This window comes from Falco peregrinus, chromosome 1, assembly GCF_023634155.1.
Source record: "Falco peregrinus isolate bFalPer1 chromosome 1, bFalPer1.pri, whole genome shotgun sequence".
Lineage (NCBI taxonomy): Eukaryota > Metazoa > Chordata > Aves > Falconiformes > Falconidae > Falco > Falco peregrinus.
The window spans coordinates 25,459,449-25,482,148 of NC_073721.1; the positions used below are offsets into that span (position 1 = coordinate 25,459,449).

Consider the following 22,700-nt stretch of genomic DNA (forward strand, 5'->3'; position numbering starts at 1 on the left):
TACATTAGATTTAATTTGGCGGGATAAATAACCTATCTCTTTACTTCAGCAGCTGTTTTTGAGAACCCTGGAAAGAAAACAACTGTTTCTGAGAGCATCTCTCCTAACTCTGTCTGCTCAGCCAGCAGAAAGGCGTGGGTGAGGCTACTAAAAAGGCACCACTAGAACCTCGTACCTCATCACGAGGTCCCTTTTGCCAGGGGAAAGGAGCACCGAAATGCACGGCAGCCTAGCAACTGGCCAGCACAGCGATGGGAGCCGCTGACCTTTCAAAACACTGCACGCAGCCAGCAAAGCACTCGCTTCCCCCTCCACCTGCCCTTCCTTCCACCGTAAAGACTTTCTTTAAACAAATTGATTCAATAATGATATTGCAACAGCGTGAAGATGTAAAGCATTTGTGTGATAAAAGACAGAGGAATAGCAGGTAACAGTCACACTGGCCTGACCAGGGACCAGGGGGCTACTTTTTTCCTACCTCGTTCAGCTGCTCCATTTACAGTGTTGATCTTACATTCAGATTGGAAAACACCTTTGAGATCATCCAGTTCAACTGTTCACCCAGGACTGCCAAGTCCATCACTAAACCATGTCCCTAAGCACCACATCTACCTGTTTTTTAAATACCTCCAGGGATGGTGATTCCACCACCTCCCTGGGCAGCCTGTTCCAATGCTTCACCACCCTTCCAGCGAAGAAGTTTTTCCTAATATCCAATCTAAATCTCCCCTGGTGTAACTTGAGGCTGCTTCCTCTTGTCCCATTGCTTGTTATCCGTCAGAAGACACCCACCCCCACCTGCCTACAACCTCCTTTCAGGCAGCTGTAAAGAGCGATAAGGTCCCACCTGAGCCTCCTCTTCTCCAGACTAAACAGCCCCAGTTCCCTTAGCTGCTCCTCGTAAGACTTGTGCTCCAGACCTTCACCAGCTTCGTTGCCCTTCCCTGGACACACTCCAGCATCTCAACGTCCCTCAGGAAGTGAGGGGCCCAATACTGAACACAGTATTTGAGGTGTGTCCTCACCAGTGCTAAGTACAGGGGAAAAATCACTGCCCTTGACCTGCTGGCCACACTGTTTCTGATAGAGGCCAGGATGCTCTTGGCCTTCTTGGCCACCGGGGCATGGTGCTGGCCCATGCCCAGCCGGCCGTCAGCCAGCACCCCCAGGGCCTTCCCCGCCAGGCAGCTTCCCAGCCGCTCTGCCCCAGCCTGTAGCGCTGTGTGGGGCTGGTGTGACCCACAGGCAGGACCCGGCACTGAGCATTGTTGAACCTCATACAGCTGGCCTCGGCCCATCGGCCCAGCCTGTCCAGGTCCCTCTGCAGAGCCTGCCTGCCCTCAAGCAGATCAACACTCCTGTCTGACTTGGTGTCATCTGCAAACTCACTGAGGATGCACTCAATTCCCTCGACCAGATCATTGATAAAAGATACTAAAGAGGTCTGGACCCAGTACTGAGCCCTGAGGAGTGCCACTTGTGACTGGCCACCAGCTGAGTGTAACTCCATTTACTACCACTCTTGGGCTTGGCTGTCCAGCCAGCTTTTAACCCAGCACGGAGTACACCCGTCCAACCCATGGGCAACCAGTTTCTCCAGGAGAATGCTGTGGGAGATGGTGTCAAAGGCTTTACTAAGGTCCAGGCAGACAACATCCACAGCCTTTCCCTCATCCACTACATCATCTTGTCATAGATCAGGTTCATCAAGCAGGACCTGCCTTCCATAACCCCATGCTGGCTGGGCCTGATCCCCCATTTTCCTGCATGTGCCATGTGATGGCACTCAGGACAATCTGCTCCATAACCTGCCCCAGCACCAAGTTCAGACTGACAGGCCTGTAGCTCCCCAGATCCTCCTTCCTACCCTTTTTGTAGATGGGCATCACTTTGGCTAACCTCCTGGTTAGCTAACCTCTACACATTGGCTAACCTCCAGAATCTTCTGGGACCTCGCCAGTTTACCAGGACTGTTGATAAATTATGAATGGCTTGAAGAGCTCCTCTTCCAGTTCCCTCAGTACCCTCAGGTGGATCCCATCCAGCCCCATAGACCTGGGGCATGTTTAAGTGGAGCAGCAGGTCACTGACCATTTCCTCCTGGACTGTGGGGACTTTAACATAGTTTCTAGCTAGGTTAGTCCTTAAATAATGCAGGTTAACTATAACGGGTAAAAAATATAAATAAATATTTTTGTAGCAAAACCCCTTTGCACAGAAAGCTTAACTCTAACCTACTCAACTCCACTTGGAAATGTGCATTTTTGAGCAACATTCTGAAAGGTTTTTAAACTAACACACACAGCACTCACCATTTCATTTTTCACTGTGATGAAAATAAGAGCGCTCAACTAGTTTCCTTTACAGCTCTTACTGAAATCCTATCTGAGCCTGTTAGCGTGCCCACCCTTAGCAAGGTTATGGACACGCATGTTCCCTCCAACATGTATTTTCTCCCTGAAAGGAGAACACCGCTGACTGACTAACTGATAGACAACAGCCATGTCTGTCTCCCAGGGGGGAGAGGGAATGATACCCATCACCGTCTCCATTTTAACATCTATGTTCCCCTTCCAGCAAATAAGTGAAAATAGCCAAAAATAGTTACAAAAAATATCATGGGGAGTCCCTGCTGTCCAATAACTGCAATTACGTAACACAACTCCTATGACAACACTTTGAAATTTTTGTTGGGGAGTTGCCGATGACATCTTATGCTTTCAACATACAGATGTGTCAGAATTTTCTGATAGTTGCTATTTTTCTAATATATCTACATTTTTCAATATCTCTTCATTTTCCTAATTTTAAACACATGGTGGGTGTTCTGTAATGGTTGTGGAAGATTTTTTGTTTGTTTCTTTAAGTTATGTGTGTTTATTGATGCATAATTACATTACATTTATCTGTTACTTCGGAGTTTTATAACATATCATTAATGATGACTAAACATTTTGTCAAGCACTTCTCATTTATGGTTAAACCTAAGTATGTGATACTTCAACCATTTTCTGAGTCATCCCTATCTCTCCCAGGATCTACGCAATTCTCTGGATCAGGCAATTATTAGTATCCTATTATATCCTTAAAGAAATGTTATCATAGGACATTGTTCTTTGGAAATTCTGAAAAAGTTTTATATTCAGAGTGGTCTTCATCTGACACTTTCCCCACATCTGGTATATTAATTTTTCCATCTTCCAGAAAGTCTTTCCCTGAGAAAGAATATCACTGCAAAGCTGCCATGGGACACATGAGAACACAGCACTTTTTTTTCCTCAGACCATTAGGCGGTCAGTCTGTGGAAATCACTACTCTCCCTTTCTTTTACCAATTCTGCACCCCAGATTCCACTCCAGTGATAAGGATCCAAAGAGCAACCTCTCTTAGGCTAGCTGGAGATGACCTGGCAATGGAGATACCAAGCAAATGTTCTGATCGCTCCAGAGAAAATGAGGATGTTATCAGGCACCCCAGGAGTACTCAGGCATCAACAGTGCAACTGTGCCTGGATAAAACTGAGGGGCTGAAGCCTATGGAGACACATCTTTCCGCACACACCTGGAAGTGCCAAAGGTCACCCAAAAGGCCAGCGCAGCTGCTGACAGCTTTTATATCTTGTCTCAGATAAGAGATCAGTGCAGATGGACACTGGTTCCAGCACACACTGCTGGTGGGGGGTCACAGCCTGGGAGGTGCTGGCAACCGTACTGCAGTGTCCTGGGAGAGCTGCCACCCAGCACTCAGATGCCCCTTGGCAGGGGGGAAGCCAAGAAAGCAGGGGGCAGAACCACGGGAAACTGATACGCCCTCACCTAGAAGTCTCAGTGATGAATTTACAGAGAACGCACTTGTGCTTTGAGATCTTTTGCACTTCTCATCTTTTCAGCCCTTTTGTTTATGGGAAAGCCTTATTCAAGTTATGCAAAACTAATTTGGTTTATAATGTCCTTGAGGTTCCTGGCTGGGTTTTAGTAAAAGGAAGAACTGCACTTAAAGTCATCTTTTTACCCTGTTATTGAAGTTTTCAGAGCCCAAGCAGCATTGCTGGGTTTTTAATAATTCACATGGAAAAATATTTTTCCCTGTTAATTTACAATATTTGAATCTTACACAAGTGTTTTCTAAAGGGAAAAAGGAGATGACTATTCTAGAAAACAAATTCTGTACCTACAGAACAAGCTATCCAGAAGATTGCCTCTATTTACCTGATGTTCCAGGGCTGCTGTTATCATCATTCATCATCATTTCCTTCAATATACAAGATTTGTTTGCAAAAACTAATCAGGCATGAAAAGGCAAGGTGGGTTATTTCCTTTCGTTCACACGTATTCTGAAACAAAGCTATTAGGATACTCAATGCCATATGTGCTTTTCCAATCTACAACACACACCATATGAGAGCAAACGGTCACTGTGACCGTTATTTTTTGTGGGAGGCTTTCAGCTTAAATGTTCAACTGTAAAATTAAGATAGCCCTACTATCGTTTCAAAGCCACTGTTAATTTTCCCTTTAATACTTATAACTATTATTGCAATTAATATATTAATGTAGTGGTGCATTAATATGATCCTCAGCAGGAATGGAAGACAAATCTCTAAATACTGGAAGGACAACAGTTTAGGACAAACCCCAGGACGTCTGCTGTTTCCTGAAACAGGTTTCCAACAGCAGCTACTGATGACCATTGCTTTACAGGGTAAGGTATTTCTGAGAAGTCATTGCACAGTTAGTGACATTAAAAAAATCAAATATATTTTTAAATATACACAATATATACCGTATATAAATAATATAGCCATAGATACATACCGATGAACACATCTCTGTACAAGAAGGCTTATATGTGTATCGCTGCACACCACTCCAGAAAATAACAGGGAAGCTACTAGGCTGGGAAGGAAACATCAAATACTAAAATGAAAGAGAAGGAAACAGATGGAGGCCATGAGGAAAAGCTCTTAGCATGCCATAAAGAAAATAAATCTCTGACCAGGAAGAACATATTTGACAGCATGCACATTGTGAAAAACATGCATCTACTCACAAGTAACTGTGTCTCAGTGAAATCACACACTGAAAATTAACAAACCACCAACTCGTCTTGGGCAGATCAGCACATTCTTTATGCTCAGTCTTCCATTCAGCCTCACCAAGCCATCCATATTTCAACTAGATCCTTGATTAATAGCTTGTTTTAGCTTTTAGGGCATCTTTAAAGGTTTGAGAAAAAGTGCCTCAGGTTCCCTCTGCGGAGTGAACACTGATGCAGCTGCTCCATTACATCATTTTCAGGAATGATCAGCAGTAACTTTCCATGCAGCTTAAGGGGGTACTTCTGCCAATTAGCATTGTGGCCCAGAGACACAGTTTCTCAATTTTATGTTAAAGAACGTTTATCTGCATGGAGAATGTTTTTGCTTTGGTAAGTGAAACATGAAAAGAAAAAAAAAAAATAAATCTACCTGTCCTGTTAAGTGTTTTACCGTTTCTCTCCAGATTTCTGGCTATTCTAATTCTTTAGAAGTTAATTTCCATTTTCATTTTCTCCGGTGTTCCCATACAGCTCCTCAGCTTGTATCCTCTCGGCTCCATAGACACACAGAACCGTTAGCATGCAGAATATTACAGTGGGTGTTCACACATGCCTGTGTTCACCATTAAGGACTGGAGATGCATTTGAAGAGAATGCCTGAAGAGAGAGCTGACCACGTAGGATTAGTTTAACTCATAAAAAGCACAAGACCAAGGACTCTGCAGCAAAGGACCCAAGGGTTCCTCTGGCAGGAAAACTAACCTGCAAGTAGAGAGGGCAGAAAGTTACAGATGAGACGTTTGAGTTATGCAGGAAATCACCTTTGCCAGACTGTATCGTGTTTGTCTTTTCAACAGCTACACTGAAAAGGCAGATAGCTGTAAAAAAAGAGTAAAAGAGCCCATGTAGAGCAGCAAGACAAGACGTTAGGGAGCCATCTCATTAAATGTTAGACAGCAATGATAAGAGCATCCATAAAAGGCAACATTTTAAAGGACTTGAAAAGGAGAAGGGGGGTAAAGACAGAAAGAGACTGACGTTATCTACAAAAAAACACCTAGAAATTTACGTAAGAACTGGTCATAAAAGAATTTATAAAAATTCTCCATCTCTTCCTCCTATTAAATCCAGTCCTAATTAGAGCAGTGAAAGCAGCCAAGCATTTACAACCACAGAACCAGCCCAGCCTGCCAAGCCTCCCGCAAAACACCCAAACACTTCCATCAGCAAACTTGCAAATGGAAGCACTTCAGAAGCAACCTATGCAGGCTTTGCTGCTTCATGGGGTCCTACGGACCAGCTGCGGCCATTTATCACAGCATCTTGCACAACTGCCTTAGAAAGTTTATAAAAACAAACACCTGTTTGCTGGTTTTGGCTAGGGTAGAGTCAATTTTCTTTGTGGTAGCTAGGATGGGGCTGTGTTTTAGATTTGTGCTGAAAACACTGTTGGTAACACAGGGATGTTTTCGTCACTGCTGAGCAGCGCTCGCACCGAGCCAAGGCCCTTTCTGCTCCTCACCCACCCCTCCAGCGAGGGGCTGGGGGTGCACGAGAAGTCGTGAGGGGACACAGCTGGGACAGCTGCCCCCAGCTGACCAAAGGGATATCCCATGCTATTGAACATCATACACAGTATATAAAGCTGGGGGAAGGAGGAGTAAGGGGGGTTCGGGACATTCGGAGTGATGGCGTTTGTCTTCCTGAGTCACCGCTACTCGTGCTGGAGCCCGGCTTTCCTGGGGATGGCTGAACACCTGCCTGTCGGTGGGAATCAGTGAATGAATTCCTTGTTTTGTTTTAATTGTGCGCATGGCTTTTGCTTTACCTATTAAACTGCCTGTATCTCAACCCAGGACTTTTCCCACTTTTCCAATTCTCTCCTCCATTCCACCGGTGGCAGCGAGCGAGCGGCTTTGTGGTGCTTTACTGCCGGATGGGACTAAACCACGACAACCTGGCTAAGAAATTCAGTAAAAGATTGTAGAAATAAGTATAGGCTTTCAACCTGACACCATGCTCCCATAGGAGTTATAAGAAAGTTCGTTTTTTTTTAAAAAAGTAGTCCTGGCTCCTCCATCTCAGCTTCCTTGTTGACATTACTGGTCAAAGAGCCATCGTGAAGAAATGTATTTGCTAGCTGTTCAGATTGGACAGTCATATGAGTATCATTTGCTCAAAATCTCACCACATGTCAACTTGGGAATGAAAAAACAAAAGACTTAAAAGGAGGACTCAAGTTATCCTCTTACCCCATTATTCCAGCCAGCCTTGTAATTGTCCCTTAGCTAGATCCCCTTATCAATAATCCTTTTAGTGGGATCAGTTTCACTTTAAACAGCTTATTACATGGAAGACAAAAGAAGCAAAAATAATTCAAGAACGATCAGACAACAAAAAGCTATATCTAAACCAAATGTTTATATCTTGACACACAGAGAAGGATATTCCTTAAAATCTTCTCTAGGTGACATTAAGTTTTTTTCTGTGAAAGAGAACAGGCCCTGGTGATTTTTTTCAATAACAATCTATTTAGGATGGAAATTCACACCATGTAAGGAATAAACTACAAATATTATGACAACATAATTTAAATTGCATCTTCTAAATTGCCTGAAAGAATAACTTGGAGTATCCCAAAGAACAGCTGTTACTGAAAACTGTTGGTTCACCCATAAGTTCATCAACACCATAATAACAAAAAAAGATAATCTTCATGTCATGTTAAAACTGATAAAGAGAAATTTTAAAGTCAACTTAATATCTATTTCTCAGCTAAGAGATCTCTCACTGAGCTAAGTTTCCATTTCCAGCTATGTAACACCTGTGTAAGTTGGTAGCGTGAAAAACACTTGGAAGATGTTGCTAGCAATGTCTGCCTATGAACCTTCCCCAACAAAGCTCTGTTGCACACTCCAAATCCTGCATCGGTAGATCATTATTCTTCTTGAGCAGGCAGGTCACATGAGGGCAAGTTGCATTTGATAAATTTAAAATTACTACAAACTTCCAAATACACCTGAAGAAACACAAAATCCCAACCAACTTTTAATTAGTCCTGCAGTGCCAGCTGATTTCCCGTTCCTCCTTCACAGCCACCCTGAAACACACTCCACTTGCTTCACACATCATCCTGCCCGTCACCACCTTCACATCCTCCAGCTCTTTCCCATTTTTGCCCCACCCAGTTTTTATTTAGTGCCTCAGGGCCAACCGCACTGTCCTTCCCTGTCAGGAGGCATTGATACATTGACAACAAAATTTCTGTGCTTGCTATATACTCTAGGAGCAATAAAACTAAAGTTTTAAATTTTCAAGGAGTTTGTCCAAGGAGTAGCTTCATGTACCAGGTTTTCACAACTGTCTCCCAAGATTTACTTTCTTGTTTGCATAAAAGAGTAAAGTTGCCTACTAAAGAAGTTCTCTGCAAAATCTGGCTGCTGATATGCCCAAGGTGCTCCTGCAAGAGCTCTTATTCAAAGTATTTTGTTATACCATCCTTTCAGGCAAACAAGCAGGTGCTTTGGAAACTCTGACAAGTGTAATTTTGCCATCAGTCCTGCGGGCGCTGTTTCTGTGCAGCACGCACCCTAAACACAAGGTAGAATTAAGTCACGTGGGTTGCAACTCCCTGGAGATTACTCTCTACTCCAGTAGCTTAATTAAGAATAAACTAGCTGTGTGGGCTAATTCTGTTTATTCTTTCCAACTTGCTACTCCATCAGACTAAATTAAAATGGACGCTGATAGAACAAATTCTGACTGCAAATGAGAAAGAGATGAAACACTGCCGTCATGAAGAGCAGAGGATGGTGGATCAGGCAGGGGATGAGCCACAGATCATCCTAAATTTCCTGTTCTCTCTTGTGCTGTATTGCTTTACCTACTGCCCTGCATACTTTGCATCTGGATTCCTAAGCAAAACAAAATGGTAACTGTTCAAAACTTGATCTGCGCTGTGCACCACTGAGCTAAAGAACAGGATATAGAAATAACAGTGTTTGCTTCTGCAGGAAGCCAGCTCTGGCTAGGATGCACAGGGATGTCTCTGCTACAAAGGTTTTTTGCCCTGCCGATTTGCAAAAATGAAGATTAAATCTGACCGATTTATTTGTTCTCTGATTATATCCTGTTTTGGCTGCTGAGATTTTCACATGTTTAGGGTGGAAGCCAGGTCCTTCAATTCATAATGACACAAACTGAGTATTTTTGCTGAGAGTTTTAGGGTCCTTTGTGACTCAACACATTCAGTACGTTCTTCATCCAATGCCAGTTTCTCTGTGGTCATCAAGTTGTATTTAATGGCAGCTGCATTTCCCAAATTAAATATTTGGGCCATTTGTAATACAAAGTATCAGATTTACAGAGAAATAGTCTGAACTATTTTAGATGAGGAAAGAGAAAATATTAATTCTATACTTAATAATGAAAACAACTTGTATACAAAATGCCCTAGATGCTACTGGAGCACAGCACTAATATCGCTGAAGTGGAGAAACTACCTAGTCTTCGTCTTAACTTGGTCCCTGAGTGCTGCACCTCTCATCTGACTCTTCTTGCTCAAATGATTTCCATTTCAATATTCTCTCTGCACGCAGAAGGGCTTTCCTCAGTCCCTTCAAAAAAGGCACTTCTGCTTGCTACTGCTGGTAGCTATAGCTGCCTCAAGGACCATTCAGACTAATAAAGAAATGCTATTACCAAAGTTTAGCAAGGAGAGAAAAAGAGAGTCAGCAGGCAAAAGGCACTTTATGAAGAAGCTTCCCAAATGCATATTGCCTTTAGCCAAAACAAGTAGTGTTGGCATATTAGATTAAGCAAGTCAGTGTAACTTCCAGGCTTTAATGGAAGAAAGTGTCATTTAAGAGGATATTTGCATGAACAGGTTGCCAACAGATGGAGTCAGCAGGGAGAGAACTCTCCAGGAATGTTGCAGCACGAGACATGATCATGGTGGTAGTTTGTTGCCCAGACTGATGGGATCTCATCTGGAAGGCTGCAATGCTTAAAAAAACCAAACACCCAAACCCCAAAACACTAAACCAACGTGAACTTCCAGTAATGTTTCTTTCTTTAAAAAAATGCAAAGCTGCTTCTAATACAAAGTGTAACAACATCAGCACATTCAAATGGGAATATAACATTAAGCAGATTCCTTAAGTGCCGACTCAAAACACTAGGTCAGAAACTCAAAAACTAGCCCATGTGATGAAAGAGGCAGCCCCTATGCTCCCACCAAGTTCAGTGCTGCAATGAATTTTAAAACTGACTATGGATATTTTTTGGACATCAACACTGAGCCATGCCTATATAGGCAAGGCTGAGTGTGATGCCCCTGCACCAGGAAATTTCAACTTCAGTAGCTGAAAGACTGGATGCAGCACTTCAGTGACAGAAAGGTGATGGTGATACATGCCTTGAAAGTGGAACCATTCTGGTTTTGATGATTCTTGTTTCAGGTCTTCCTCTCCCTGTATTTTAGTGACTTTTAGGGGAAATAAAGGTGATGAGCTCAAAGAGCTAATTACAGGGGCCTTTGAAGGAGAAGAACAAACACAAAGCCAAAAAATTACCCATCCAAATACCCCAGTACCTTGGGGGAAACATTAAGTAATGCATATGATTTCATGCAGGATCACTTAGTCCACCACGGTATCAGCAAACGAAAACAGAGCAGAGAGAAGCTAGGACAGTGACCACAGACAAGCAGTGCACAGCCCTGTACTACCAGCTTCTTAACTGTGCACCAACCAGAAGGTTGCCTGAATAAGCTCCAAACAGCCCTCTGTTGAAGGAGCTTGATATTGTCAAAACGACAAGATAAGCCCTGAAATGAGCAGCAGGAGGAGGAGGAGGTATCTGCCTATGTCAATGGACTGAATTAAGAAGTTTTGCATAGTTTTCAATAAGCTGTCAAAGCCAGCCAAGTTTAAGATGCATGTACAGTGAACACTAAGAACAACTTAAGTACTGTAACAGCCCCCCCAGAAATGGTGGCCAGCAGAAAAACCATTTAAATCAGGAGGGACACATGAATTAAGAAACTCAACAGCACCACAGACTCCAAGAAACCCCTAGAGAGACAGAGGAAGGATCCCACTTCCCACATTTGCATTTCACAGCTGGGAATGTGAGTCACCATATCCACATTGGGAGAAATCCAGAAAATGCAGGAATGAAGGGAGGAAGCTTTGAATTAAAAAAAAAAAAAAAAAGAAAGAAAAAAAAAAAAAGAAAGAAAAAAAAAGAAAAAAAAAAGACAAGACAGGAGACCCTCCATCTTGAGCAAAAGGAGAGAAAGAGGTCAGCACCATCCTGCCCAAGGACTGAGGATGAAGAGTTAAATTTCCAACTTCAAAACTACTTTCAGGTCCTATTCAGAAAAAGGGGTGCAGGATTTTGGTGGTTATTAGCTAAAATGTTGTACTTAAACCTTGCCTCTAGGATCTTCTACAATCGGTGGGAAACGCCCTTAATTTTTTAAATATCTGAAGACAATGTTTTCTTCTTCTATTTGTCTCCTATCTGGAACTTCCAACCTCATAACCAAAACCTGAGATTTCTCTTACCATATTTTCACCAGCGCTCCTACCTAATGCTTAAAATGAATTCAAGAGAAGCTTCCAAATGTTAGGTACACTGTTACCCCAGAAGAGATGGAGTGTAAGTGGTGCGCGTAGGCAAGGACACTGGCAAACTGAGACAGTTGAGGAATCCCAGAAGTTGGTCACATCCCTTGGCAAGCTACGGATATAATTATGATGGTATCACCAAGTGTCAAGACCAGGAGAGATGTTTCACTTGACAAGCACAGGCTAGCTCTCACCTAGCAGAAGGAAAATTTCTAATTCCCAGTCCCTCCCGGAGTGCAAAAGCAGAAGGTGACGAAATAGCTCTCCATAAATAACCCACCAATAAGTTAAAAGAACAATAGCATACTTAATAACTAAATAACCACATATGGCCTAGGGCTGTCTGTTACCATTATTTCTGGACACTGTTATGACAGTCCATGGCAGAAGCTAATGTACTTACCGTTCAAAAAGCGTTCAAAGACAGTATTGTGACAACCAGAACAGTTAAAGAAGATAATGCTTAACAGTAAAAGGCACCCAATTTATTTCAGATACATTGTTTTCACATTATTTTAAACTCTATTCACTTAAATAACATCACACAAATTACAGTTTGCATCAGCTTGCAAACCTGTTTCCTGGTGCATAGAAGTGTGGAGGTACACCCACAACATAGACCAGACATACCTATGTAAAAGAGACAGTTGCTTTATTTTTCTCTATTAACAGAGCACTCCGAGACAGCATTCACACCAAGGCCCTGAAAATCTTCTTACAATAAAATACCAGAAAAGGAAAAAAAGATGCCAATAATCTTTCAGAGAAAACAGGTAACATTGTCTAAAAGCAAACACTAAAGACCGCTCCATTTACTGCCTTCTCACTTCATTATCCCATCAAGTGAAACAAGCAGAATATAATAAATGACACACAAAACAACAATAAAATGCAGTGCTTCATTTGTTTTAAGTTCCAATGAAAAGCAGCAAGAATATCCTGCTTTGTGTATAACCTGCAATTCTCCAACACAGAACTGCAGCTGAGAGTGGCTTTTGTATTGTACACAAAGGAACTGATAGAGTTCTACTAATGAAGACTAAGCTCATCCCAAGTCACTAATAAAATTTATTGCCTTGTTCCTCAAGACAATTCCACAATTCCCGGGTGCTGCAGGCTCTAGGGAAGAAGTCTGTCACAAATTGCTGGCTAATCTTACCACTGAACAAGTTATCTTGCTGCTGAAGTGATGATCTGTAGCCTCAGGGGCCTGCACGGCTTAAAATGCTGCAGAGACAAAAGTGACAGATTTTGCCTTTACAGTGAAAGGAAAGATACTGTATGTGCCTCTTGGCTATACCCACACTCTGCAGGATCCTGATCCGTACTGCCATGGTGTCTGTGACCATGGCAGGCAGGTGTCACCTGAGCAGCTGGGCACACAGCACCACCCTGCCCTCTGGTACTGAAAACAGAGAATGCTTCTGCCAAAAGCAGAAGGATGAGGGACCTTAACTCCAAAGATTTTGTACTCAGAAGATCATGGCTTGCCTTGCACATAGTTATATCCAGCATCCTACAAGCCTAAGAGAGACAAGGAGACAATCTCCGTCTAAACTGAAAGAGGGCAGGTTTAGGTTAGATATTAGGAAGAAACTCTTTACTGTGAGGCTGGTGAGGCGCTGCACAGGCTGCCCAGAGCAGCTGTGGGTGCCCCATCCCCGGCAGTGCTCAAGGCCAGGCTGGACGGGGCTGGGAGCACCCTGGTCTAGTGGGAGGTGTTCCTGCCCACGAGGATCTTTAAGGTCCCTTCCAACCCAAACCATTCTATGATTCAGGTATCTTAATCCAGAGCAGCTGAATTGGTATATAGTCCTGTTGGCAACAGCTCTTCCACTTACCACATCACAGCAAGTGCAGACACCTTCTAGAGGAGAAAACAGAGCGAGCTTTGCAGTTCAACAAGCCATAGAGAAAAGAAACTTTCATTTTCAGTGAAGAAAAATTTAATGATTAGCCTGGACACCTTTGGTTTTGATTTTAAAGAACTGCACCTTTCCAAATTTCTCCATACGGCAGGCTGGGAGCCTCCCTCCTGCAGGCAAGCTGTAGCTTGCAGTTTTACTGCTCACAGACACATCAATGTACGTCAGTTAATACAGGCAACAATGTAACTCACGGAAGATGTATTTGGCTCTAATACAGCTGCTGGCAAGAAACTCCTCTCCTCTGAGAAAGAAGATTAAATGAAGATTTTAAAATCTGCTTTTTTAAATCTACAGGAGGCTCTAAGAAGATAATCCAAACTGCAGTTGTAGTGACCCACCACAGGACAAACAGTAAAGGTAACATTTTTCTTAACTCTAATACAGTTTCTTGTTCTAGGTTAGAAGAAAAAAAAGGTCTTATGACTTTTCACTGTTAAATAAAGACTGTCAAAGCAAGCAATTACTCCTGCAAGTTCTGTGGACAAGCAAGTGCACCATCATTCTCTAACTATGCCCACATGCTACACAGAAGTTGATGCACTCTTAAGTGTTTTATTACTGGCTACAATAGGATCATGAGAGAGACAAGGTGTCTAAAGTAAGAACAAGTCCTAAAACAATACACAAAAGCATCAATGCCTTCCAGACTGAAATAAATTCTAGCAGATTAGAGAAATTTTACATGCCACTGACTTTTCAGTCTCACCATAGCAATTAAAACAATATTATTTGCCTAATTGCTTCTGCCATTCAGAATTTAACAGCAGGTCTATGCTACATTCAAAAATATATTTAACATGTATGTGTGAAAGAGAGTAAACTGCATGCAGGTGACAATTATGCTTTCTAGGATTAGAGGCACCCTCTTAGGGGTAGTTTAATAGTGCCTTATAGAATTTTAGGCATCCACCTATGCAGCTATATATAATCTGATTAATAAAACTCATACCCTTATGAGATGCCTAGGTCTATTTTCCAGAGAAATGGTCTTTTGAAATGCTTATACTGCAAGAGAGAACAGTATAGGAAAAGTATCCTGAAATTATGCAAACACATAGCTATGCATCACAAAAGTAAAATCATTAGGTGAAAACTCAGAATTACAACAGAAATACAGATTTGGTTCTTCACGTATACAGCGAACAGCACGTGCACACAACTGTGCTAAGTTATCTGAGCATTCAGCTACATTTTTCAAGCAACTGCCATAACCGCATGTCATCTACTGCTGACCACAATTTGACAAGCAATTACTTCTTCCAGCACCAGAAACAGCCCTTACCTCCTGCTCCCTGCTACACGCTCCCTCCTCCCGGGCCACCTCCTCAGCCCCAACACAGCAGCCACGCAGACGGACAGATTAGAGTGAGAAGTAATCGACAACAAAGAAGAAGAGGCGCTTCTGAACCCCCAGCGCTTCCCCCACAAACGGCTGTACTAGCACAGCTCGGAGGGTGGCAGGGGGCTGCTTACGCAAGCACGGCTCTCTAAGGAAACGCATGCCAAATTTCTCCCCGAGGAAGCAATTCTGTTTGCACCAAAACATCCGAAAAATCTCTCTCCCACCCGCCCCCAACCCCGTGCCCAGTCTGTTGGATCTTGGCCTGGGAATACAGATCTGGAAGGGATCCCTGGGGGTCTCCTAGTCCCCTCCCTCACAGTGTGGGCAAGAACCAACTGAGCAAATGCAAGCAGTCAAGAGAGGTACTGTAGCGAGCTGCTTGTTAGGGAAACGAAACACAGCTTGAAGCTGGAGTAGAAGAAAGCTCTTGAGGTTTCCCCTCTTTACATACTAAATCAGTTCTGATAACGCTTTGTGAAATTAAGTTACACAGTGTTCTATATTGTCTTTCATCGTCGCTTTCCAGCTTGAGTTTAAGGCAAAAGTTAATGATTGAATTTTAAAGGCATTAACATGGAACCCCCTAGGGGAAGGGCTGAGAAACCTGCCGTTAAGATACGGCTTCTGTTACACTGCTGCAAAAGACAGAAAAGTAAAAATTAAAAATAATGCAGGTGAAAAAAACATAACAAACCCCACATGATGAGCTACGTATAACTAAAGAAATAAACGTGAAAAGGCAATAACAGCTAATGATTTAAGGTAAGGTAATAACACAGCCCTAACTGAGGCATAATAGAATCACCCTGAGCAAAATGCAATCCTGTTTCCCTTCATTAAGTTTCATGTTATCCTGCAATTTCCCAGCGCTAACGGAAACGTTTCCTCACGGCCACCACAGGAGTGGATTTGCAACAACAAACAGACAGAGCCACCCGGGCCAGCTCGGCAGCTCCACGAGCCCAGTCACAGGGCTGCCACGCACCCCACACGCACCCCAGCACCCACGTAACCACCTGCCCCCCCCAAGCTACTAAACACACCACATCAATAAACGAGCGGCAAATTAGCAAAGAGTTTGAAATAAGGATAACGCTTATTGTATCTTTCGTTGGGTTTTTTTTAGTATTATTGGATGGTTTCCTGAACTTAGCCTGCCTGCAAACACAAATTTTCCGGTGAGACACATGCCCTCGGTACCACCTGGCCTGCGCCTGTTGCCGCACACCTGGCGAAGTCCCACACGGCACCGAGTCTTCTTCTGGCACCGAGGGACACTAACGTTCCAGAAGGAGCAGGGAGGCTGTTCGGGCCGGGGGTCGCTGTGCCTGCGGGGGCTCTGCCCGGCCCTGCCAGCCCGCTCCGCGGGGAGCCCCCTCCCCACAGCCGGTGGCCCCGGCGCCTCGCTCCGCCACCGCCCGCGGCCACCGGCGCACAGGTGCCGCTCTTCGGCGGGCGCCACGGAAACCGAGGCACCGGAGCTTTCCCCGCACCGTCTGGGAACCTGAAACGGCGTTTGCCCTCGTAACTGCCGTTACGGCTAACCGACAGCTCAGCAACAGGCACGCACATACACGGTTTCTTAACCGCATGGTGGGGTTTGCATTTATTTTCCTTTCTCTTTTCCCCACGCTCCCGCAGCGCGGGGCAGGCAGTGCGCGAACGCCCGGCAGCTGCAGCCCCTCCGCCGCCCGCCCCGCGCAGCCCCCAGCCCCTACCTGCAGGCTGCGCCCCGCGGGGGCGGCTCCGGCGGGCCCGGGGGTGGGGGTGGGGCAGCGCCCGCCCAGCGGCGCTTTGGGCCGCGGGTCCCCCGCGGGCTGGGCCGGGGGAGCGGCTCGCCGGCGTCTCGGCTCCGTGAGGAGCTGCGGACCCCACAGCGGGAACCTGCCCGCCCGCCCCCCCCGGGCTCGGTCGCCCACCTGGCCGCGGGGTCCCTGCCCCCGCTGCCCCCCCGGGCCGCGGCCCCGGCTCTGTCACGGCGTGCGGGGACCCCTCCTGGCGCGGCGCCTTCGCCAGCGCGAAAGGGGCGTCTCAGCAGTGCCACGGGCACGCTTCCATCGCATTAAGATGCTTTTCCCCCGCTCATCAAGGCAAAGCCTGCACCGGAATGTCGGGGCCGGGGCTCTCGGGCATCTCGGGAGGGGTTTTTAAAGTGCCCCAGCGCCCGGCGACGCTGCAGAGCGGCCGCGCCACCAGCCCCCGCGCGGCCCGACGCCCCGCCAGGCAGAGCCCCGCGGCTGCTGCCGGCTGCACCCGGCGTGCTCAGGCTCGATTTGCCTCCCCCAGACCAGGGGAAGGACTCTCACGGATTTCAGCAGGCGTTGGACCCTAGACTCCTGGAACAAGTTTCAAATTCCAGCAGCCTTTTGTTTATCCAAAGAAGATAAACTGAAGTGGCCGGCGGAATACTGCACGGGTTTTCAGAGGAGATCTGGAAAACAGCAGGTCTTTCCTCAGGAGGCACATTAAACATCCTGTGACACTTTCCATGAGAACAAAGATAAAATGGGATCTTTTCTTACCCTTCCCAAACACTGTCACCGGACAAGGGCTTCTTGGTTCCCGTCTTTCACCCAGGCCCTTGCTGCCGTTCCACGCTCCTATGAAGAGTGAGCGCAGAGCTCCCAGGGGTGCACGCGCAGGGCTGGCAGAGAGGGGGCAGGGAGGCGGCTGCTGCACCGCTCTTCCAGGGCAAGTTCAAAATCCTTCAGCGTCAGGAAGTACACACAACTTGGGTAAGCACGGCAGCTTTGGGGTAGATTATTAATTGGAAAAGACTCCCCGTCCCAGGTGGCAGAGCTCCTCTGTACAGGACGGTGGTGTGAGGCAGCCAAGAGAGACTGGTCTACACGTGCTGCTCCCTCCTGCAGGCGTGGGGTGAAGCTGCGCACTGGGCAGCCCACACTACCCACGCACAGCTGCCCTGGCACGAGTGCTCCCCTTCCTGCAGCATTGTAGCTCACAGCAGCTGTAAAGGAAAAGGGTCAGGTTTTCCCCACCTGCATGGGTAACAAAAACTTGTTCTTGAACAATAAAAAAACAAGCTCTTACTTTCTTAGTTTCTGATTTTTTTCCACCCTCTTTTTTTATAGTTCTGTAATATTTTGGAAAAATTTTTAACCTTACCTGGATTGAGCTGTGCTTCATGTTGAAAGATTTTCCTTGCCAAACTAATTGCTAACAAAATTGCAAGACTTTATTTGTAGTGTGTAACACTGTAAGATAATCAGCAGCCCTGAACAAGATGGCCTGTGCGTTGACCTACCGCTCAAGAGACTGGGATCTCAGCGTCGCAGCAAACGCCCTCCGCAAGTCTGGTTGGCAGCGTCTCTGTGACAACTCCCCATCAGCCACGGGAACAACAGTGGTTATCTATGGCGGCTGCTGACATTTTGACATCTGGGTCAACAACAGGTAATGCTTCTTGCTCTGTGGTGTGGAAAGGATATTGTCAGAGCACCACGGAACCACACTGGATGTTGTACATACCAGGAATACAGAGAGAGGCAGTAGCACCACTCATACTCCGCTGACCTGGCCATTGGCACTACATCACCTATAACATACTTTTGTGGTATTTAATTCTTATATAAATTAATTTTAAGCACTGAAGTATCACAAACTAGCTGTCACCAAAGTGATGTACATGAGTTCATTTGGCTTTCTGGAGCAACACTAACAGTAACAGAAATACAAGGGTTTGGTGTACATTCATGTTTCACACATTCATGACAGGTTTCCTCTCGCCACTGCTAGAACAGATTTTTCTTGTGCAAGTTTCAGCTGCTGACACCAGGTAAGTGATTCGTTGCACTACTCCATCTAGCAGTTTGACAACCTATACACAACATACCACCACCAAAATATAACCCATCTGTAATGAACTTAATCTCTCCAGGGTTGCAGGACTATTCATGTTGCTCCTCTAGAACTGCTGTAACCAAGATATGACAGGAGTGCATTCCCTCGCCTGGAACGCCTGACCAGGCAGAGACAACGCAACTGCGATGGGGGTTGTTTTGGTTTGGCCCCTATGCAAACAAGAACAATATCTGCACTCTATTACACTTTCCAAGCCACAAAAAATAATCAGAACGTATAGCACGATAGAATTTAACAGGTAAAATAGATGCTTTTACAGTTTGAAGGATGGTTAGGTACCATGGTACAGTTGACGAATGGCCTTCCTACGCACAAATGTTCTTAAATTGAACCTTTATATACAAATATCTGCAACAAACTGAAAACCCCACTACCCTCCTTCCTCTGCCCTCTTCTCCCACCTCCCTGTTACAGCCAGCCAACAGCACAGGGATATACTGTAACAGCACGCTCAGAGTAACATTTTCAGATCTCGTCACTAACATTTGGATCTACAACCTCTAGCATTTGATAGCCAAGCAGACATACCCTCCCTGACATCCCTGGAAATTAAGCAATTACATCACAGGCTGGAGAAACTGTAGTCCCCATGGTTCCCACGGTCCCTGCTCTGCAGCTACAGTCCAAATCTTGCCAGCTCCAAGGCAAAAAGATAAAGTACTTACCACTTGTGTGCGGGCGGAGGCTCCTTCCTGAGAGTGAAGACAAGCTCTGTTTTTTACCAACATACAGGGCTCCAACAGAAGATGAAAAGACTGCAACGAATTCCTCAAAATATGTGGCTGTGTAAGTCATATATGGAACCTAGGTTAGAAAAAAGAGGGTGTGTAACTGTTAATCCATAGCCTCCTCACTTTTTGCATGGAAATTAGCAATTCCTGGGAACATAAGACCATTGTATGACATCAGGCTGAAAGATACATTTAAAACCAGCCTTGTTTCTAATGGCACCCAGAACTAGATGCAGGTATGTCTTGCAACTTATTTCACCTAATCGAGTGTATCTTATTCCAGAATCTTAGGAAACTTTGCCAGAAATAACCTCTCTTTCTTGATATAAAATAAGTATAGGCAGATTACTATTAACATTAGTTGAACAAAAGGATGATTTATATCCTTTTAGTAATTACAAGCTTCCACATTTCAACCTCCTGCCTTGCTGCTGTTTATCTGGGGTACCCCTTCTGGCCTCTCATTGAAATCCTCTGTCCAAGCACACATAGTAAGCTTTTTGGACACATTTTGATGCACATATTTTATAAAGATCAGCACTCCAGCTGGCCAGTGCAACATTTTTTCACTAGAAAACAGAGATTCATTAAAACAAACGTCCTATGGAAACATGGTTCTAACAAAATCTTGGCTGTACAAAGGCAGGAGCTTTAAAACAAACCTTATCTACTGAGTTTTTTTTGGCAGCCTGCTAGGCTTCCTGCTAGCAGGCTATATATATATTTTTTTTTTTTTTTTTGTGGAAAAAGGGAAATTTCAAAATGTCTAAATTTCATTTCACATCAGAAGAAAAACTTCATTAGATGTTTGAATTTTTCACAGCATGGGAATAATAAATCTGAATTAGTTGTACTGGGAAGCAAGCCTTCGCACAGCCACTCCAGCCTCTCTTCCATATCCACTTGATTGTGGACCTGAGGCTTGGGCTATTTTAATCCATACAGGAATCTGACACCAAATACAGGCTGTAATGTCACTCTGCTCTGAGAGGAGCCAACCATTTCCATGGCTCTACAACTTTTCACGGCGTTATGTTTTTGTTTTTCCTGCTGGATGACAAGTGTGGCTTGCTGTGCTATTCTGCAGAGATGGTGATGAGCAGGGTAAGCTGCTAACACCAACAGCCCTGCCTACACCAGCTCCTGGGGAAAAACACAAGCTAAACCAAGGCTGAACTGGGGTTCACAGCCTTAAATCTTCATCCTATTCCCCAAACCAGCACACAATACCAAGTAAAAGAAGATAGCGAGCCACTACTGACTGACTCCCCACACCTCCACAAAACAGAAAACCAGTCACTTGGCAAGAATTGGCTGTACCTTGGACAAAACTCCAGCTGGCATTTGCTGACTGCTGGGGCTTTCAAGGAGAGCTCCTCACCCAACCCAGGCTATGCCATGCCTCCGGACATGTTTTTGCTCCAGCTCACCTGCAAAACATACAGCTTAACAGCTAGGACTGTTTTCAATTCAGATTTTACTACCTAATTTTTGTATTTGTTGTGTTCACAAGCTAGGGGAAGAGTTTCTTTGCTTTAAACTTTAATATACTCCTTTAAAGAAAATATGCCCATTGATAATATCTACAGCAAACATTCAGAGAGTTAACACACACAGAAACTATTGTCATTCCACCAGAGAGAAAGTTGCAAGCATCAAAGATTTCTGTTTTACTTGGAGATGTACCAGATTAGTTCTAGGGGCACTTATGCAACACAAAACCTTACAGATATTTTTTATTATTATTTTTAATTCTGTGCATGGCAAGGGCTTCCCCCCCCTCCATTTGTTTGCTTTTTCCCCCTCTCTGAGTTAAGCGTGTGTGGACAGAGACCTAAACCAGAGCTAGCTAAAAGTATAGCAGAAACTATCTGCTCTGTGTAGCAAGATATTCTGGTAAATATTAAAACATTGATTCTCCACAGCCTTGCATTTCAGTATCGGACACATGGCTGCAAAGCCAGACAAACTGCCGGCATTGTGACACTGCCAGGGTTCAGTTCTGCTCTGGCCACACAGCAGTGGCTAAGCAAAGCATCTCAGGGGTTTTCAGCTGTCTTTATAGTTTAAAAATCCAGAAGCCCCTTGAAATGAGAAGCACGTTTGTGAGACAGGCTTCCCGCAGGAGTGGTGGGGTGCCCTGAGGCGGGCAGAGGAGTGCGGGTGCAAGCTGGCTTGAGGCTGTGCTCACCTACATGGGTACCACGCCAGCCTCAGGAGGGGCAGTGGCTGAAATGGGGCTGGTGATGCATCACAGAGATAAACAGCATCACTGCATGACCCTTCTTTGTGCTGCTGATCGTGTTTGGTAGGAGAAGGTTTGAGGCACCACCCCTTCAAGGGCTATAGCAGGTCAGCACAAAGCAACTTACCCACCTTCTCACTGGGTTTTCCTGCTGTAAAACCACACAGAAGCTGTATGAGGTGTGGGGACTCTGCCATGGACCTGCAGAGCATGAGGGCTGCCACCTTTGCATGTGCATGCACCCAAGGGTGCTTTCAAGGTGGACCTGGGTAGAGGCATCCTTTACTGCTCTTGGGTGACAAATACATGTGTGAAGGCTTGAAGTCTCACCTTACCTGCTCAAGACATGAAGTTTAAAACGGTAGAGAAGTGGAATGGTATTATCTACCATTTAACTGCTGTAAGACTAATGCTGCTGACTTTCTAACTGGTGACAGAAATTGGTTTCTTCATTGATAGATTTCCGATTCAGGCTTGAGTAATACTTTACTAATTAAGGTGCTTTGGTAGTTTGTTTTTAAAAGCAGTTCTCCGATGTTCGTGTACTCAGCTTTTCTTTTTTTTTTGTGTGTGTGTCCAGAAGTTGCCATCACTGTTGCCCGTCATACACCACCACCTTCCTAGCATAGCAGGGGAAGTGGAAAGTTCAAGGACTGAAAGGAAACTGACTCCAAACGATCTTTCCTCCAACAGGTCTGCAAAGGGAAATAGGTTAGAAAAGGAAAAGCCGTTTCTTCTCTTACTCCTGTGAATAAGGAGATTTTATTCACCGAGCCTAACAATCTCCATACATAGGAAAGACAGACTTCTAGTGTCTTCATATCAGCAGTCAATAGGCTCCACTGAGTAGTCTTAGTAACACCGCTTGTGTTCCTGCGCTGATAAAGGCACTTGTAATCCCAG

At 44.8% G+C, this 22,700-nt stretch overlaps 1 protein-coding gene across 10 annotated transcripts in view; it reads right to left on the reverse strand.

The window, feature by feature from the left end:
- Nucleotides 1-21,683, reverse strand: part of SLC16A12 (solute carrier family 16 member 12) — a 38,906-nt gene extending 17,223 nt beyond the window's left edge. For 2 of the 10 annotated variants that reach the window (XM_055804701.1, XM_055804645.1), the window contains exons 1-6: nucleotides 20,873-21,269; nucleotides 19,487-19,625; nucleotides 18,205-18,368; nucleotides 17,462-17,907; nucleotides 5,800-5,915; nucleotides 4,815-5,706 (exon numbers count right to left, since the gene is read on the reverse strand). Coding sequence is in view for 6 of the 10 variants with exons in the window: in XM_027788855.2 (XP_027644656.2) it covers nucleotides 4,815-4,910 (96 nt within the window). In the remaining 4 variants the exon portion in view is untranslated. Of the gene's footprint in view, nucleotides 1-4,814; nucleotides 5,707-5,799; nucleotides 5,916-14,879; nucleotides 15,137-17,461; nucleotides 17,908-18,204; nucleotides 18,369-19,486; nucleotides 19,626-20,872 lie in introns of those variants that run through there. The other 8 variants (XM_027788855.2, XM_055804587.1, XM_055804398.1 and 5 more) reach the window with 8 other exon arrangements.
- Nucleotides 21,684-22,700: the final 1,017 nt, after the last annotated feature.